Source organism: Molossus molossus, unplaced genomic scaffold (genome assembly GCF_014108415.1).
Source record: "Molossus molossus isolate mMolMol1 unplaced genomic scaffold, mMolMol1.p scaffold_m16_p_3, whole genome shotgun sequence".
Lineage (NCBI taxonomy): Eukaryota > Metazoa > Chordata > Mammalia > Chiroptera > Molossidae > Molossus > Molossus molossus.
In genome coordinates this window covers 62,774,921-62,791,777 of record NW_023425366.1, presented here as the reverse complement: position 1 = coordinate 62,791,777, position 16,857 = coordinate 62,774,921, and the positions used below count along the sequence as shown (strand labels likewise).

Below are 16,857 nucleotides of genomic sequence, written 5' to 3'. Positions count from 1 at the left end.
CTACGTTTTCATTTTCTTTTTCTAGATAGCAAATCATGATTTTTATTTCACTTGACACAATGTTGTCATTATTTGCTATACTGGGCATCTGAATTACAGAAATTGAGCAGAAACTGAGGAAAGTAGCCAGATAATTTTCTCAAAATGATTGAATTTGAAATATCCATATAACAGGTCTAAATCCAAATTGGACTGCTTATAAAAAAACACAGAAAATTTTTATTTCATAAGGAAATATTTAGCAAAGATTTTAGATGTTGTTCCTGAGTTCATAAAGATAATATATTCCCATTCAGGGCTGATGTTTATTTGGATTTAACATTTTTAGAAACAGATGATAAAGTAACATTTCCATTAGCATGCATCTAATTGTTAAATATATAGATAGCAACTATTACTTTTTTCTGAAAAAAAGTAGTATATCAGCAAAAATCTTAAGATTGAATTCTGAATTACCTTGTGTCCTGACATCATATAGAATGACTTGGTAAACTTCTTTCTCCTCAGGAATGTTATCATCCAACAAGTGCACACATATTGTTCTATTCAGTGATCCCTATGTCAAACAAAAAGAAATCCATCCCTGTATTGTCCCTACACACAATATATCTCCTAATTCTATTGGCCTTAAAAATTGTGCATCCAACTCTGGTCAAGTGGCTCAGTTAGTTGAACATCATCCCATACTCCCACACACCAAAGGTTGTGTTTGATTCCCAGTCACATACAGGAGGCTACCAATCAATGTTTCTCTCTCACATCAATGTCTGTCTTGTCTCTCCCTCCCTCCCTTCCTCCTCCTCCTCCTCCTCTTCCTTTTCCTCCTTCTCCTCCTCCTCTTCCTCCTCTTCCTCTCTCTCTCTTTCTCTCTCCTCCCCCCCTCCCTCCCTTCCTTTCTCTCTGGAATCAATGGAAACATACCCTCGGGTGAGAATTTTAAAAAAAAATTGTGCATCCAAACACATTTTCATATCAACAAAGTGTTTTGTGACTTAAATAAATTAATTAATTAAATTTAAAAATCACTCATTCATGGGAAACCAGGCTTAAGGCAGATTGGGACTAACTGTGGAGGACCTTGAATACTAAGCTGATCAATATAGATCTCCAATGAGCAGTGTTAGCACTACTGACAATTTCAGCCAAAGCAATTAGTTGGGGCAGGTCTATGGCAGTGGTGACCAGGAAAAAACTGGAACAGGCAAAGACCAGTGCTTCGGGGAGAACAGGGATTAGAAGTCCAATGCAGTACTCAAGGCTGAAGGTTATAGGGAATACACTTAATACTGAAACAATGGAAAGAAAAAGAATTAAACACATTATCAAACAAGAATTCACCAAGTGAATGTGGGAAAGAGAGGAAGATGCTAGAGTTATAATAAAGTGGTTCTAATTTTCTAAGAAGAGCGTTTATAAAGTTATTTCTCAACAATCACTTTTTTAACTGATCAGAGTCTCTGAATGGCACATCAACAATACATTTTTAGTACTATCCTCGTGTAACACTTTGTCAACAGGACACAAAAGATATTTGTTTTTGGAACTACATTTGCTGTTCCCATGCATTTAAAGTCCCAAGACAGTGGGGAGTAAGAGAAGAGGGACGGCACTATCACCAGCTTCAGAATGACGCAGCAGACAAGAATGGGAGGCCAGGAGACAGCCAGGGAGCTTGGCTCAAACACAAGGTTGACATTTTCTGTTTCTTTAAAGGAGATCTACCAAGCACATATGGAAAAACATATCCATTCCTTAAGTCTTAGAAATTCTTTATTCTAGTAATGTTCTTCCTTTAGGGTTCTGAGCAAGTAACTCCCCCATCAACCTCCAATAATTCTTGCATTACATAATCAGAGTTTTCCCATTTTTTTCCTACATCTGTTTCGTAAAGCTCTTCTTGGTGGTCTTACCTCAAGAAAGAAGAGTTGTCCAGTAAAGTTAGCAAAATTGAGTTCTAGATTTTGCCCAATAATTTTCCAGTTAACAGTAACATTTCCTCGACCAGGGGGGGTTCTTATCACATGGAATTGCAACATTTCTCCTGCAAGTAAAATGTACAGAGTGATAAATGCTTAATAGAAAATGGGTTTAACAACTGAACTCAACAAAACCCAAATCCCAAACATGCAACTATTATAGCACCTTTTCCAGACATTACAAAGCAGTTCTGTTTTGAATTTTCTAAAAGCTTATTGTTTATTAATACAGGAATCTCACTTTTTTGTTATTGTTGTTAATCCTCACTCGAGGATATTTTTCCATTAATTTTTTTAGATAGAATGGAAGAAAGGGGTGGGGAGAAAGACAGAGAAACATCGATGAGAGAGAGACACATCGATTGGTTGCCTCCCACACAACCCCAACTGGGGCCAGGGAGCGAACCTGCAACCCAGGTACATGCCCTTGATTGGGAATCTAACCTGAGACCCTTGGGTCCACAGGCCACACTCTAACCGCTGAGCCAAACTGGCCATGGCGGGATCTCACTTCTTGATACTTCTATTTAGTAGAACTTCAGGAAGTTAAATATATAAAAGTTACAAAAGCACATGCTATAATGGGAAACACAAACTTTTATACACTCCAAAACATGCACCAGAACATAAATGTTCTGTAAATTAAAGAAAGTAACAAAGTTCTCATTGTCAAAACTAACAATAGCACAAGTAATTTTTCCTTCACTTTTCAAAAGGACACAATTCCTTACACTGATAGGCAATGTGATTTTACACAATGCATGCATAAAAATGCTTGCAAATACCTGAAAATCACATTTCTTTAAATTGTAACTTACATATACCATCAATGATTATGATTTATAAAAAGAAATACAAAGGAAAGGTGTCAACTCTGTACATCAACCTCTGTAACTTCCCCAAAGTTACAGTTTTCCTTCCTGGGTACTAGGTATTTTAGATACTTTCCATTCCCGGTTTTTGTCCTCATGTAATACTTTGTAAAACTGAAGAAAATCATTATAGTCATTTCTTTTAAACGGCTAAAAGTGAAGTGCACGCCCCTAAGGAGCACTGCTGATGGCAATGTGGCTTGCTGAAAATATGCTCAATGCCAAAGCCTTGCATGGTGATGAACACAAGTTAAGGTATACTAATGAAACATAGCACTAAAAATAATAATTAGTATGAAAAAATAAATGGAATGATGTTTTAAAGCTTTAAAAAATACATCTTTACTAAAATTTTATAGCATAGAAGTATAGTTGAAATTCAAGCATACATATTCATTAAAAATATCACTTTTACTTAGTTATCCAAACAAGTAAACACATCTGACACTTCTTAAGTGAGCAGAGTATAAATAAAACAATAATTCGCATATTTTAAAGCTATCATATATTTTTTAATTTGTGATGATAATAAAACAAAATGTTACTAATAGAAAATTTTCTTAAATTAAAATATGGATTAACTTAGAAATTATCTTCAATTACAAAAAACAAAATTAAATTTTTATACTACAATTAAGCACACATGTCTTTAGAACAATAAATTATTTGGGGAGAGTGGAGAACATAGAAGTCAAAAGTAACAAAAAAGCTTCTAAATAAGATTTCCTCAAACACTTGAATGTTCAATGTAAACATTTTTCAAGTGTTTCAATACAAAAAAATTTGGTCACCATTCCATTAGTAGACTATATCTTGTTTTCCTGTTTTTGCTTTTTTAAACATATAGAGACTGCTAGTTAGGAATCAGATTACCTAAAGGTTGGGATATAACTGAAAGATTGCGTACAACCGGTCAGAATCATCAGCATTCTACTGAGGTATGGAGTCACTGAGCTGTTCTCACCTACAGTGTTGTCTGGTGACACAAACAGAAAGGTGTATAGAGTCACAGTTTTCTAATCACACAACCTAGAAATAAAACCTAGTAATACTTCAAAAAGAAAATGATGTAAGCTTGATCAGTGCTAAAATACAAGTGGTAAGAAACAAAATGTAGGTCAATAAATACCTATGTTGAAGGGGACCCTATAATCATAAGAAATTTTAAAAATTGTGGTTGCAAGATTACACAGAGATTTAGAAGTAAATATACCATTATAATGTAAAAATAAAAATAAAATGCTAAGGAGAGAAAAAAGTAAAATCCTCCTGTAAACTTATTATATGTTAAATACTCAAAGTCTAATACCACTTAATACCATATCACTTTTGAAAATTTGACAAATTACCATACAAGAAACTTGCAAAAAAATGTTGCAAGAAATACAATATGAAGCATCACACACACACACACACACACACACACACACAAATAAAATATAAACAAAACATTCCTTGAATATGTAATCTTGCAAGCCTATTGCAAACTATGTCAATGGCAGAAATAGTATAAACTTTTTTGAATAATCAAAATTAAGGTATTGATTCTGCCTCTTTTAGACAAACTCCCAGGAACCAGGTCCATTTAAAATGCCTCCTGGGCAATATTACTAGAAAGTTACCTTCTACCTGGATGAGGGGTCAAAGAACAGTCTTTAGAAAAGAAAAAAACTTAAAAACAAGAGCTTAGTGTTATATAACGGGAAGGACAGAAGGTAGGTCCAAGAGGGAAGGTAAATATTTTTAGATAACAAACATTTTACCAGGTACCACACTACCTTCTAGGCTTTGCCCAGGACAAAGGACTCGGCAAGCCTTCATCTACCAGGTAATCTGACTACATCCTGGAAGAGCATCCTGATGTGAAATCTATGGAGTCCACCAAAAGCTGGTGATTTTCTAAATCAGATATTTCATAGAAAGTCTCTGTCTAGCCTAATACAGAAAAAGAATAGGAATATAAAATGCATTTTAACAACCCTGAGTGTTTGGTACACTTGTTATCAAAACAAACAAGAGGTACTTTTACAAAGGTAAACAAACATCAACTACAACGTGTGTAAAAATTACAGAAAACTAAAATACAGGCAACATTTTAATAGACACATGTATACACCGTTTCCATGTACTATCTAAAGTGATTGCCCTCTACAACAGAATATTATTTAAAACAATATAAGAATATAAATAACACGAAATAGAAATTGTCATTATGAATAGTAAAGAAAAAAAAAGTGTTGAGTGGTTTTAATATAGTCAGCCATCCTGCATCCATGGGTTCTGCATCCACAGATTCAACCAATCCCAGATCCAAAACATGAAAAAGTTATGTGATTCCACTGGTTTGGAATCATCAAAAAAAAAAAAAGGCTGACACATGTACAGTTTTCTTCTTATTACTGCATACACAATACAGTGTAACAAATATTTACATGACATTAGGAATTATAAATAATCTAGAGATAAATTTAAGCATACAGGAGGATGTGCATGGGTTACATACAAATATTATGACATTTTATATGAGATGAGCATCCATGGATTTTGACATCCTCAGGGGTCCTAGAACTAACCCCTATGGATACTGAGGGACAACTGCAATAGCTGTTCTATATTTTTAAGAATCACATTTCTTGTTCAAGTCTTTGCTTAAAGAGGATTCATGCTATTTCTGAGAAAAAGGAAAAAACATTAAATCTACTGAACATAACATGAGATTATGATACCACTAAATTGGGTGACAGTGAAATGTCTCACACAGATTTATAAAGAGCACATTTACACACAGTTTGCAATCACAGTAAAAATCGATTGTCCCATATTTCTAAATTCTTCCCATTACATTTGAAAGAAAGTAATATTTACCACTAGACATTTGTTCAATTGCTTTAGGACAAAAATGTAGAAAAAGGATTCCACCAAATTCAATACGTTATAAAACACAAAAGCAATTCCTCCCCATGTAGTAAAAATGCACTCCAGAGCCAAAGTTCAGTGTGGTCCATGTGTCAAATCTCATCACAGAAATGAAACTCCAACACTTGGCCAAAAGCAATGTTAACATGGTTAAAAATCCCTCATAGCATGGTATTTTTTCACCCCCCTTCTTTAGCAGTTAAAAATGAAGAATTACCATGAAGTTTTCATTAATTCACTTTGGTGACCTCATGCTTGATACACTTTTCTCTATGCAATTTCACAGCACTATAAAGAATACTCACACAAAATAGCAAAATCTTGAAGTACATATAATGTTTTGGAAAAAGAAAATTAATTCAGACTCTAGGAAAAGGTTTAGAAACAAAGAAAAAGAAAAATAAGTAAAAAATAGAAATTCCTCCCAATTTCTGTTTAGAAAATATTTTTAAGGAGCAATCATGTAAGCAACAAAAGCAACTCACTGTTTTATTTCCTGAACCAAACTCATGCTCATAGACAGATATGCTACAGCAGATGTTTAATCAGTAACACATTTGGACCATTTGCTTTAATTACTTTTCCTCTTTGCAGATATTTAGCTGTTGGAGGCTAAAGAAACCACAATCTGATTTTCAGGTTAAGTTCAACCAGGCAAAAGCAGCATAGCTGCAAGAGACACGATGCCCAGCAGAAAAGCCTGGGTTTCTTCAGAGCCCTGCAAACCACTCCCGTTACCGCCCAGACTCTCATGGGATGCACTTTCATGCCACTAGCTGCTTGACAGTTAAAATACCTTTAAAGTGATACTGGGCATCTAAATTCTTTGGTGTTCTTAGAAGAAATTCTATCATAATGTTGAAAATCACATACCTACTCTAGCTCTAAGTCTTCCCTTAAATCTAATCCTTCCTGGCCCTGATCTTACATATACCCTCCAGATCACTAACACTTTTCTTATCTTCTTCTACATTATTTTCTTCCCTATATTTCTTCAATAAAACAAAAACAAATCCAAAAGACTTCTCTTTATCCCTTTCTTCCAATGTTTCTCCATCCCTCGCTCTCATGGTGAATAAGCAGACTACCTCCTAGGGCAGTGCTTCCGACACTTAACGCAGGGAAGAACAGGGGATTTTTGTTTGTTTCTTGTATTATTTGCCCTGATCTATCCATCATAGGCGAACATGTTTGTAAAATACAACAAAATAAATGACTAGATTAAATAGCAAAAAGAGCACATATATAAACCCATCACTTATACATATCTCACTTTTGGATATCACAGCAAAATGAAGTCATTCTATACAGGTTTCTAGAAAAGGTTATTCCAATTTCTGAACTTGTCACAAACCAGGAGCAACACTTTGTGGACAGGCACTGGCTTGAGATCCATACTTTGAGAAGCACTGCCTGAAGGCTTCTACATCCTTTTATTATCCTTAGATATCTGCTTCCCATCCCAAGCTCTCCTTTAAAACTCCTCCATGGTCAAACCTCAGAGGAGGGGGCAGAGGGAGGGAAGAAATAACCCGAAGAACATATGCCATATATACATAACCAATGGACACAGACAACAATGCTGGGGTGGGGGCGAGACCGGGAGGAGGGTGTCTGGGGGGGGGGGGGGAAGGAGAAACATCTGTAACAAAAAATAAATTAACTAATAAATAATAAAATAAAACTCCTCCATGGTTACCACTGTTTCCTCTAGCACATTTGGGAACCTAGTCTCACTGGCTGCACATGTTAGTAGGAGACATACTGACTGCTGCTTCTGGTAATTGATGAAAACACGCATATCTCGGTCTCTTCCCACCTCCCTGGAGGAACCTTCTCTCTCCTCTCAGCTCTCTTCCTTCCTAGCACCTTAGCCTGGTTCCATGTGGCTCCTTCCTTGACGACTTGCTTTCTTTTATCTAGCCATAAAGATTTCATTAATTTTTCTGATTTCTACTATTATCTCTAAATATCCAATTTCCATTTGTAACCTAGATAGTCAGATTCTCTTACCAGTTTCCTTCTCTCACATAGACATTTTTACTCAAATTCGTTATTCTTCCAACTCAAACCACTTGAAATATTTACCCAAAGTTCCTACACTGTCACGTTCTGCAACACATTTAAGTTCAAGCAAAACAAGTCTCTTCTCATAAACTGCCCTACAGCATGGCCTCTGGATTCGGATAGCACCAGGCTTAAGCCCCACCATGAATACAGTGCTATTTTGTCTTTCTAAACTTCAGTTTCTTCATGGGAAAATGTGGTGTGTACCATTATATCTGTTGTTATAATTAAGTGAAATAATAGATGGGAAATGTCTGCCACACAGAAAACACTCAATAAATGTTACTGTTGTTGTCATCGTTATTAAGATTAACTTCTCCGCCCTGGCTGGTGTGGCTCAGTTCGTTGAGCATAGCCCCATGCACCAGAAGGTCACCAGTTAGATCCCAAGTCAGGGACAGGCCCAGGGTTGCTGGCTCAATCCCCAGGAGGGGGCATGCAGGAGGCAGCAGATCGATGTTTCTCTCTCACATCCATGTTTCTTTCTCTCTCTCCCTCTCCCTTTCTTTCTAAAAAAATTATATATATGTACATATATGTGTGTGTGTGTGTGTGTATAACATATTTTTTTAAAAATTAACTTGTACAGTGACTTTCTACTTGCATTATGTTATAAATAATTTTTGATGATCTGTCTTTAGATTGAGTTTATGGCTATTTGTTAGTCACTTTCACTCACTGCTGCTCTAACAACATGACATGCTAGGCCATTAATAAAAGGAAAGAGTGCTGGGAAATGGCTATGACGTTTGCACTGATAAGTCCAATGTGCATGTTGGGAGCACAGTCATGTGAAAGGTAATGCACGCGAAAATGCACTTAATTTCCAGCACAGCAACTAACTAGCTGTGTGACCTTATCAAGTCACTTTATCGCTGTCTCAGTTTTCTCATCTGTAAAAAATGCATGATCAATACCCTTTCCATTTCTTATCTTTCTGAGGCATAATATTTTTTCTCAATTAGAACTATAGTAAAACACAGGCTATAAATATTAGTTTTATCTCAAAGAGGCTTATTCAGAGACAATAAAACACTGATATAATCTTTTGAACAAAACAATAACTTATACAAGAGGGGCCCAAAGTAGGCTTACAGTTGTTCATATGGAAAACAATACAATAATGAATAAATCATAATATAAGAATAAACTGTTTCGAATCCTCAAAACTGTAAACAGACTTTTGTCCCACCCTGTATATGGAACACCTTACATATTGTGTAAAAATATTAAGTAAGAATTTTAAAAACAATTTGTTTAAGAGGAAAATGGATGGATATTTTCTACTTCTTTCTAGTTTGGCACCTTGTTCATAAGCTACATAAACACAATATAAAATCCAGGCTCAAATACTCACTGATTACAAACCACTATTGTTTTGAACAGGGAGCCAATGTGTCACTGTTTAATATAAGCAGCTACCACTGAGCACATATACACCTGCCAAGAATTATGCTAAGCACCTTACATTTATTAGCTCACTTAATCCTCACAAAGAAACCTATGAAGTAAGTAATATTTGTCATCATTAAACAGATGAGAAAGCTGAGCATCCCAGGTTGACTGAGTTCCTTAGAATCACATCAGTGGGCAGTGGCAAGCTAGAACACAAGACCAATCCGCAAGGCTCCTAAATGTGGTTAAACAGTTCACTGGATAGCCCTCTCCCAAATAAGTCCCATGCACAGTAGCACACACAGCCCTACAAAATAATGAAAGGATAAAATAAAACATCAGAAATGTTAAAAGGCTAACCAAAAAATGACATCCATGGAAAAGAGAATGAATGTGCTGAACAAAACCAGGAACCCACCTTCACGACCTATGACAGATCTGGAAGCAGTCTGAAAGCTAACAATTCCCGCCACGTTGTCATTGGCCAAAATGTTCACTGTGACGGTGTCGGAGCTGGGCAAGATTCTGCTTCCACCTTCAGTGTACACCAAGCTGACTATGATGCTTTCATCATCCTCTGGCTCAGAATCATCCAAAATGGTTAAAATGGCTGTCTTTTTGGTTTCGCCTATTTTAAAAAATTAATGAAATAGAAAGCAAAGTAACGAAATCACCAACATCGCAAAGAATTCACAAAGCCTCAAAATTACTTCAGTTTTAAAACAGTTCAATATCATGAACAATATTAGTGCCACTATATCCTCTCAGATATAAAAACACTGTAAAATTTCATTAGTATGGACAGACTGTGGAGATGGGCATTTTGAATTATGAACTATTAAAGGGTGGGATTATTTCAAAGCATCATGGTTTTAGTCCTGGTCTTTAGCCTAGAACAATGGCCCAACTAGGGAAAGAGCTTGTGAAGCACCTTGTTTGGAAACAGCTTCTTCCAGGGGAACAGAATCTCATTCCCATTCTCCTTCTGGCACTACAGTCGTCCCTTGCCTCTTCGCGCTTCAACTATTGCGGCTTCACTCTGTCGTGGTTTTTTCAAATACACATATAATACAGGACTGTATTTGAACAAACCGCGCCCGAGTGAAGCCATGAAAGTCGAAGCAGGGAGTGGCGAGGGATGACAGTATATAAATAAAGAATCCTACTTCTCGGAAATTCATTGATCACGGTAGAGTCTGGAACTGATTAACCGCGATAAACAAGGGCCGACTGTACTGTGAATAATTTTCATCGGGTACTCAAGCCAATACCTCCCTGGTAGGAAGAGTTTGGGGACAGTGTCAAAATAGGAAATAGATGGCAAATTCTGAGCAAGCCAGCCTGAATGAGATGAGTCTTTGGGTAACTGATGAGAGCATCAAATAACTGTTTCCAGGATTTAGGCAATGAGGGAAGGAAGCAGAAGAGGAATTCAAAGGATGAGTGACAGCAGCAAGGGCCAATCAATCTACTTTCCAATTTGGTCTAGGACCCTGGTAGTATAGGGCACCCAGCACTGAACACCGCTAAACCCAACAATGCTTTGTGCTTCAGCCTACAGTATCTCCCATCTAATTCTTTGCCCCTTTCTGCAACGAGGATGAAAGGGTGAGAAGAGAGGCTGGCAAAGGAGAAATGGATTATGAATGTATGGTCTCTCTCTCGTGACCCTGGTGCATTTTCTCAATTCACAGTATCGAAACTGCCACAAAAATAAATAGATTATCTAAGAATCTAGGTTAGCTATACAGTCCATTTTATGTAATGCTAAAGTTATAATTCAAAGTAATACTAATTTGTATAATGCTATTACTTTATATAACTGGAAAATCTAACTTTAAATTTTCATCTTCACTTCCTCCTCATTAAATTTTCATTATTTCTTTTGAAATAAGGAGAAAAGTTACCAATTACCAACCTGTGCCCCCCACTCCATCAGACATGTTATATTCCATTATTCCCAAAATCATTTACTAGAAAAAAACCATTATATTTTTATACTATTTTTAAATTTTACTCTAAAACATATGCTGATTAGATATTTCAAAATGTATACATTATATGCATCATGGCCTCCAATGATTGTTTCTAGAAAAAGTTTATGCAAAAAGTTAAACAATAAAAAGTGCAATGAACTGCTCAAAGATTTACCAACATGCACGTTTATTTCCTTCATTTTTCTGTATAGAGTAAGTTTTTTAAGAGTGCATATCACTTTTTCAATCAGAAAAACACTATGTTAAACAATTGTATGGAATCTATAATAGCCCAAATTGGGATTTAAGCAATGATCGCAGTAAAAATACCTTGCCCCCACACAAAGAAAACTATTTTAAACATATAATCTTTCTGAATTTTTAAACATTAGATGGTTCAACCACCTGTGAAAAAGAATCAGTGAATCTGACCCTAATTCTAATTTATTGGCCAAGTTCCCTATAGGTATTTTGTTCATGAAAATTTACAATAGTGACCCCATCCAACTCTAATTGCAATATCAAACTGATCTGTCACTTGCCCTAATTATAAATGAAGTCACCAAGCCCGGCCAGTGTGACTCAGTGGACTGAGCATCATCCCATGGACTGAGAGGTCCTGGTTTGATTGTGGGTCAGGGCACATGCCCGGGTTGTGGGCTCGATCCCCAGTGGGGTCTTGTAGGAGGCAGTCAACCAATGTATCTCTCTCTCACATCCATGTTTCTATCTCTCTCTCCCTTCCTCTCAAAAAAAAAAAAAAAAAAAAAAATCAATAAAAGCATTAAAAAGAAATAAATGAATTAACCAAACTTGATATTATTTATACTTACAAATATTTTCATCAAAGATTTATCCCAATTTATCAAATGCATATTAAACAGCTTCCCAGTTAATGCTCATTTTTTAACCACTAATACACTTACATGCATCACATATAAAGAGATTAAATTCACACATCTCCTAAATCTTTTCTTTGTTTAATAAACTAAAAGGACACATATGTAGGACCATGTCAGTCTACATATGTCATGTCAACCATTAACTAACTTCTATTTTTTCACAACTATACTGTACTTTTACAAATTAACAAGAATCTATGCAATAAATAAGAGCTCTTATGAGCATTATCATAATAAATAATTATATTATGTAATATATAATACATAATATAATACATAATTCTTAAGAATTATACACAATACATAATAAATAAGAACTCTTATGAGCATTATCATAAAAATTGAATATGATAACTTTACTAGGACAACTACAATCCATTCAGAACCATCACTCACCTTCAGCAAAAGTCAGAATGTCTCCAGTACCTATAAAATCTAACCCTTCAGTAGCGGTTCCACCAACAACACGCCATTCAACTATCACCTGACCTAAGCTGCCCCCTGTCCTGTGGATCATCAGCTCCACTGTGGTTTGAGGCTGCTCCTGAACTTCGACATATAAGCCATCTTCTGAGGTATTGAGACTAATACTGTAGATCACAAACACTCCAAAGGCATCACCATTTAATGCTATGACAACTGTAGATGTATTTGGCTGTCCTATGGTTGGCTGGTTTTCAAAACTGGCTGTGATGTTCATGAGGTGAACTTCAACAAGAGAAATGAGGAAACTCTCATCCATCTCTGGGATATCATCCACAAGAATTGTAACTGTGAGATTTGCAAATTCATCACCTTCCAGCATTATGGCCCATTGCCTTGTCACAGGCTCATAGTCACTACCAGCCACAGCCTGACCACTAAAAAGAGATGCTACCCTGGTCATGTTTTTCCTGTAGGTCCAGAATTCTGAGTGGTTCACAGCTGGACTGGTCCACGATGTCATCCAAAAACACTGGGGGCCCTCGGAAGCACTGAAAAATGAAAATGCTGAGCACGCGTGTTCTTTGAGGCACAAAGTGGCACAAGTATGCTGGGGTTCCCCCACAGCAGAGACATTCACCCAAGTTCTCCAAAGCGGGTCAGGCACCCCCTGAATTGGCGATTCATAGTAGGAGAGTAAGTCTTGACCTTCCTCAACTGCAAGAGCCACTACATCGATATCGGAAGTACTGTAGAATAGCAAGAGCTGGCCAAAGCGCCCTCCGCTAAAACGTGGAGTGACAATTAAAAGACAGGTTAAGCACTCAGAGCAATCTGTGGATTACATATAGAGAAGAGAACTACTCATTGCAGTTTTCACTTTTTAAGTGTATATTGTACTTGCACAAACACAACCATGTTTCTTATTAAATTTGTCTTTCAGTGTTATATTTTCTCACGTAAGGAAACCCTGGTAGTTTTCAATCAAACCATACTTTATTTCTATGAAGCTATGAAAATATCTTGCAAAGTATGCAAATCATATCCATGTTAAAATTATCCAACAGAAATAGAAAATTAATTTTCATTACTGGATTTCACCGAAACAAAGTAACAATAATAGCATGAGCACATTTTGAAGAAATATAATTATTTGCTATAAGGTCCCAAAACTCCATATTTTCTATTTCTAAAGGAACTCAGTGAACTGAATGCTGCCTCACAAAAGAAATGCAGAAAAAATAGAACCTGAAAATTAACCACTTCAGCATATGAATGTTCTTTAATTTAGAAGCTAATTGCATTTCAGTCCTAACTAAAACAAGTCACAGATTAAAGAAATAAATTTCTGGAGTTAGAAAGCCCCATGATGCATAATCCATTTCACTAATAATAGGTATAATAAATATAATGAGCTCTTTATATTATTAGGCATAAATCATTATAATGATTTACATTATATAAAACCCATCAAACCTAAAGTACTTAATTGTGCAAGAGATCCTTTCCCATCACCCCACAATTCTCGTCACCCCCACAGATGCAAGGAGCCATCTCATATACCTTCTTCTGACAGTTATGTTAGCACAGGAACTTCTCTCCAGTGGCTCTTGAACACGATAAACCGACTGAACAAAGGCTACTGTACCATAAGGATTATCATTGGCAGGAATTATAATATTTGCCACTCGATCTAACCCAATAGTACCTCCGCCAGAGGCATCAGTTAGTTGCACTTGGATAACCTAAAAATACAGTGAAAACTTCCTTAACAGAATCCCAGTTCTGAAATTAGAATAAGAATGAAGCAGGGAAAAAAAAAAATTAAACATATCCACATAAGCACAAGAACAAAATGAAATGCAATATAAATGGACTCAAGAAAACTCTGCCATTACATTTACAAACCCAACATGTAACAGAATAATCCATCATGAACTTCTAATAATAGGGCATGATTAAACATTTAAAAAATAGGCTATTTAAGTTCCTTAATATTCAGTTATATAATCTTGTGCATCAATTTTGAGATCCCTGGTATGTTTACCACTTCAATAATATACTTTTATGTCCCGTATCTTTTTTATTTAGGGAAAACACTGCATATATGTTTTATGAAGTTAATCTATTATGCTTTTTATTTTCTACTTTCTCTTAAATGGAAATTCTCAAAAGTTAAAACAAAAGACATTGTATCATAATGCCACCTACATTTAGAGAGAAGGAAAGAGAAATGTTTTACAGGTATTATTATCTAATATTTTAGGAGTGAATAATGATACAATTAGCATTCAAATGAAATTTTATGAATTTCATTTCTATGAAAATTTGTTACTATGTGCTATTAAGTGCAATTTTATAAGATTTAATAATTTGAGATTTATTTAGGCTTTAATAATACTTGAAATTTATACAAGAAAATTATTTTCAGCCAATATATGTTCTTAATAAATCAATTTTCCCACTGAGACTATTTTCATTTGCTACCTTGCTAATTCACCATGAAAAATATATATCAGGCAGCTAGCATTGTATTTGTCACAGTAAATTCTCAAAAATGTTGAAGAATAAATGAATGAGTGAAAAAAATAAAAATCTAAGATTGACCCACCTTCCTGCCCAAAGGGATTATAGATATAAACAAATTAAGAGTTCATATAAAACAATGTAGCAAAAATTATGATAGATGTATATGCATTTAATCACTTAACCAAAATGTTGAAAAATACAAATGTATAAAAAATTTTATGTTAGTAAACTGATATGTGTACAACACCTATCTCTAGAATATCCTTGTTTTTTTATCTGTAAGGATCACTTTCGAACTGCCATACTTTGAACATTCTTGCAGAAATAATTTATTTGACATCCTCTATAAATTTTACAATAACAGCTATCTGTTCTAGTCATTAAAAGACAAGGCATGATTTACAGTGTCATTCTATACTAGCCATTCCTCTCACCTCTTCAATCTCCGGAACGTCGTCAGCCAGGACCTCTAACAACAAGGTTTGAATGGTTTCCCCAGGGGCAAAGGTCACATTACCTGAGACAACTCGCAGGTCGCCAGTAGCAAGTTGTCCATTAATGGTGGCAACCCACTGAACAGTAACATTGCCGAGTGTCCCAGAATTTCGAATTATTGGCAGGTTTACCTTCACTGAGTTAAACTCAGGTTCCTCTACAATAAGTTTAGTAATCTGAAAACCTGAAAGGCAGAGCAGAGTTCATTTCACATACACCATGCAACCGAGGCAGCACAGAGCTCACCAGCTGCAGTCCTATGGTCACGGTTGTCCCCTCTTAAGCAGTCTAAGTAGCTAAACCCCATGAAGTCAGAATGACATGCCTTGATACAAAGTGGTCAGGCCTGCCAAAATTTCCAAATTATTTTTCATTATGACAGAAGCAGAAATCACACATGCAGATGCCCACAGGGGTCAGGCACACACCCGTGGTGAGGGAAGTGGCTAACTGCACAGTGCAAGCCTGGTCCAAAAGGCCAGTTGCTATATGGCTCCCATGACTAATGCTACACAGGTGAGGGCTCAATACTGCCAGATTTCCCTAATTCACGAGAAGCCCAGATATCCAAATTTTTGTAAATTTCTGTAAATTAAATTAATTTTTAAGACAACTGTCTAAGATTCATGAAATACATCTAGGAGCCAACTATGACTTAAAACCTAAAAGACAGTAAGTTCCATGTTTATGTAAGAGGTTGAATTTTTTTTAAACCACTAACCACTGCCAGGGAGTGTACAAGATGCTGTATATATCAATAACCACAGGTTAAAAAGAAAACATGATCAAATCAGTTCTATGCCTCTAAAAATAAAGAAATGTATGATCTATGCAGACAAGTGTGAGAGAGACACACACAAACTAATGTGGTTACCAAATAATCCGTAGGGGTCATCAGAGGCCTCAATGATAATGATGGCCTCTGTTAACGCCCCTAGTTTGGCTCCTCCTGTTGTTTCATTCAGCAGTTGCACAAGAAAAGATTCTTCCAGCTCAGGGTAAATGTCGTTAATGATATATATTGGCACAGCTTTACTGGTTTCCCCTTCTAGCAAGACCACATCCGATGAAGCTATACTATAATCTTCACCTACAGAGACAAAAAACAAAATGCTAAGACTTATTCCAAAATATAATAAACATGTCATATACTAGAGCAATACTATGTCAAATGTTATGAATATACTTGGAAAGACTATTTTACAGAATATTTACTGTATTTATTCAGAACAAAAAGACATTACTTCTCTTGCTAAAAAAAAAAAAAAATGGGTTTGATATCACATAACAATAAAAAAGACTTCCT

General features: G+C 35.8%; 1 protein-coding gene across 1 annotated transcript in view; it reads right to left on the bottom strand.

Moving 5' to 3' along the window:
• ADGRV1 (adhesion G protein-coupled receptor V1) overlaps positions 1 to 16,857 on the bottom strand; it is a 526,552-nt gene that overhangs the window by 405,588 nt on the left and 104,107 nt on the right. Inside the window, exons 30-36 of the mRNA XM_036279419.1 lie at positions 16,426 to 16,641; positions 15,491 to 15,735; positions 14,091 to 14,272; positions 12,501 to 13,312; positions 9,645 to 9,854; positions 1,911 to 2,041; positions 457 to 556 (exon numbers count right to left, since the gene is read on the bottom strand). Coding sequence (XP_036135312.1) covers positions 457 to 556; positions 1,911 to 2,041; positions 9,645 to 9,854; positions 12,501 to 13,312; positions 14,091 to 14,272; positions 15,491 to 15,735; positions 16,426 to 16,641 — 1,896 coding nt within the window. The remainder of the gene's footprint in view (positions 1 to 456; positions 557 to 1,910; positions 2,042 to 9,644; positions 9,855 to 12,500; positions 13,313 to 14,090; positions 14,273 to 15,490; positions 15,736 to 16,425; positions 16,642 to 16,857) is intronic.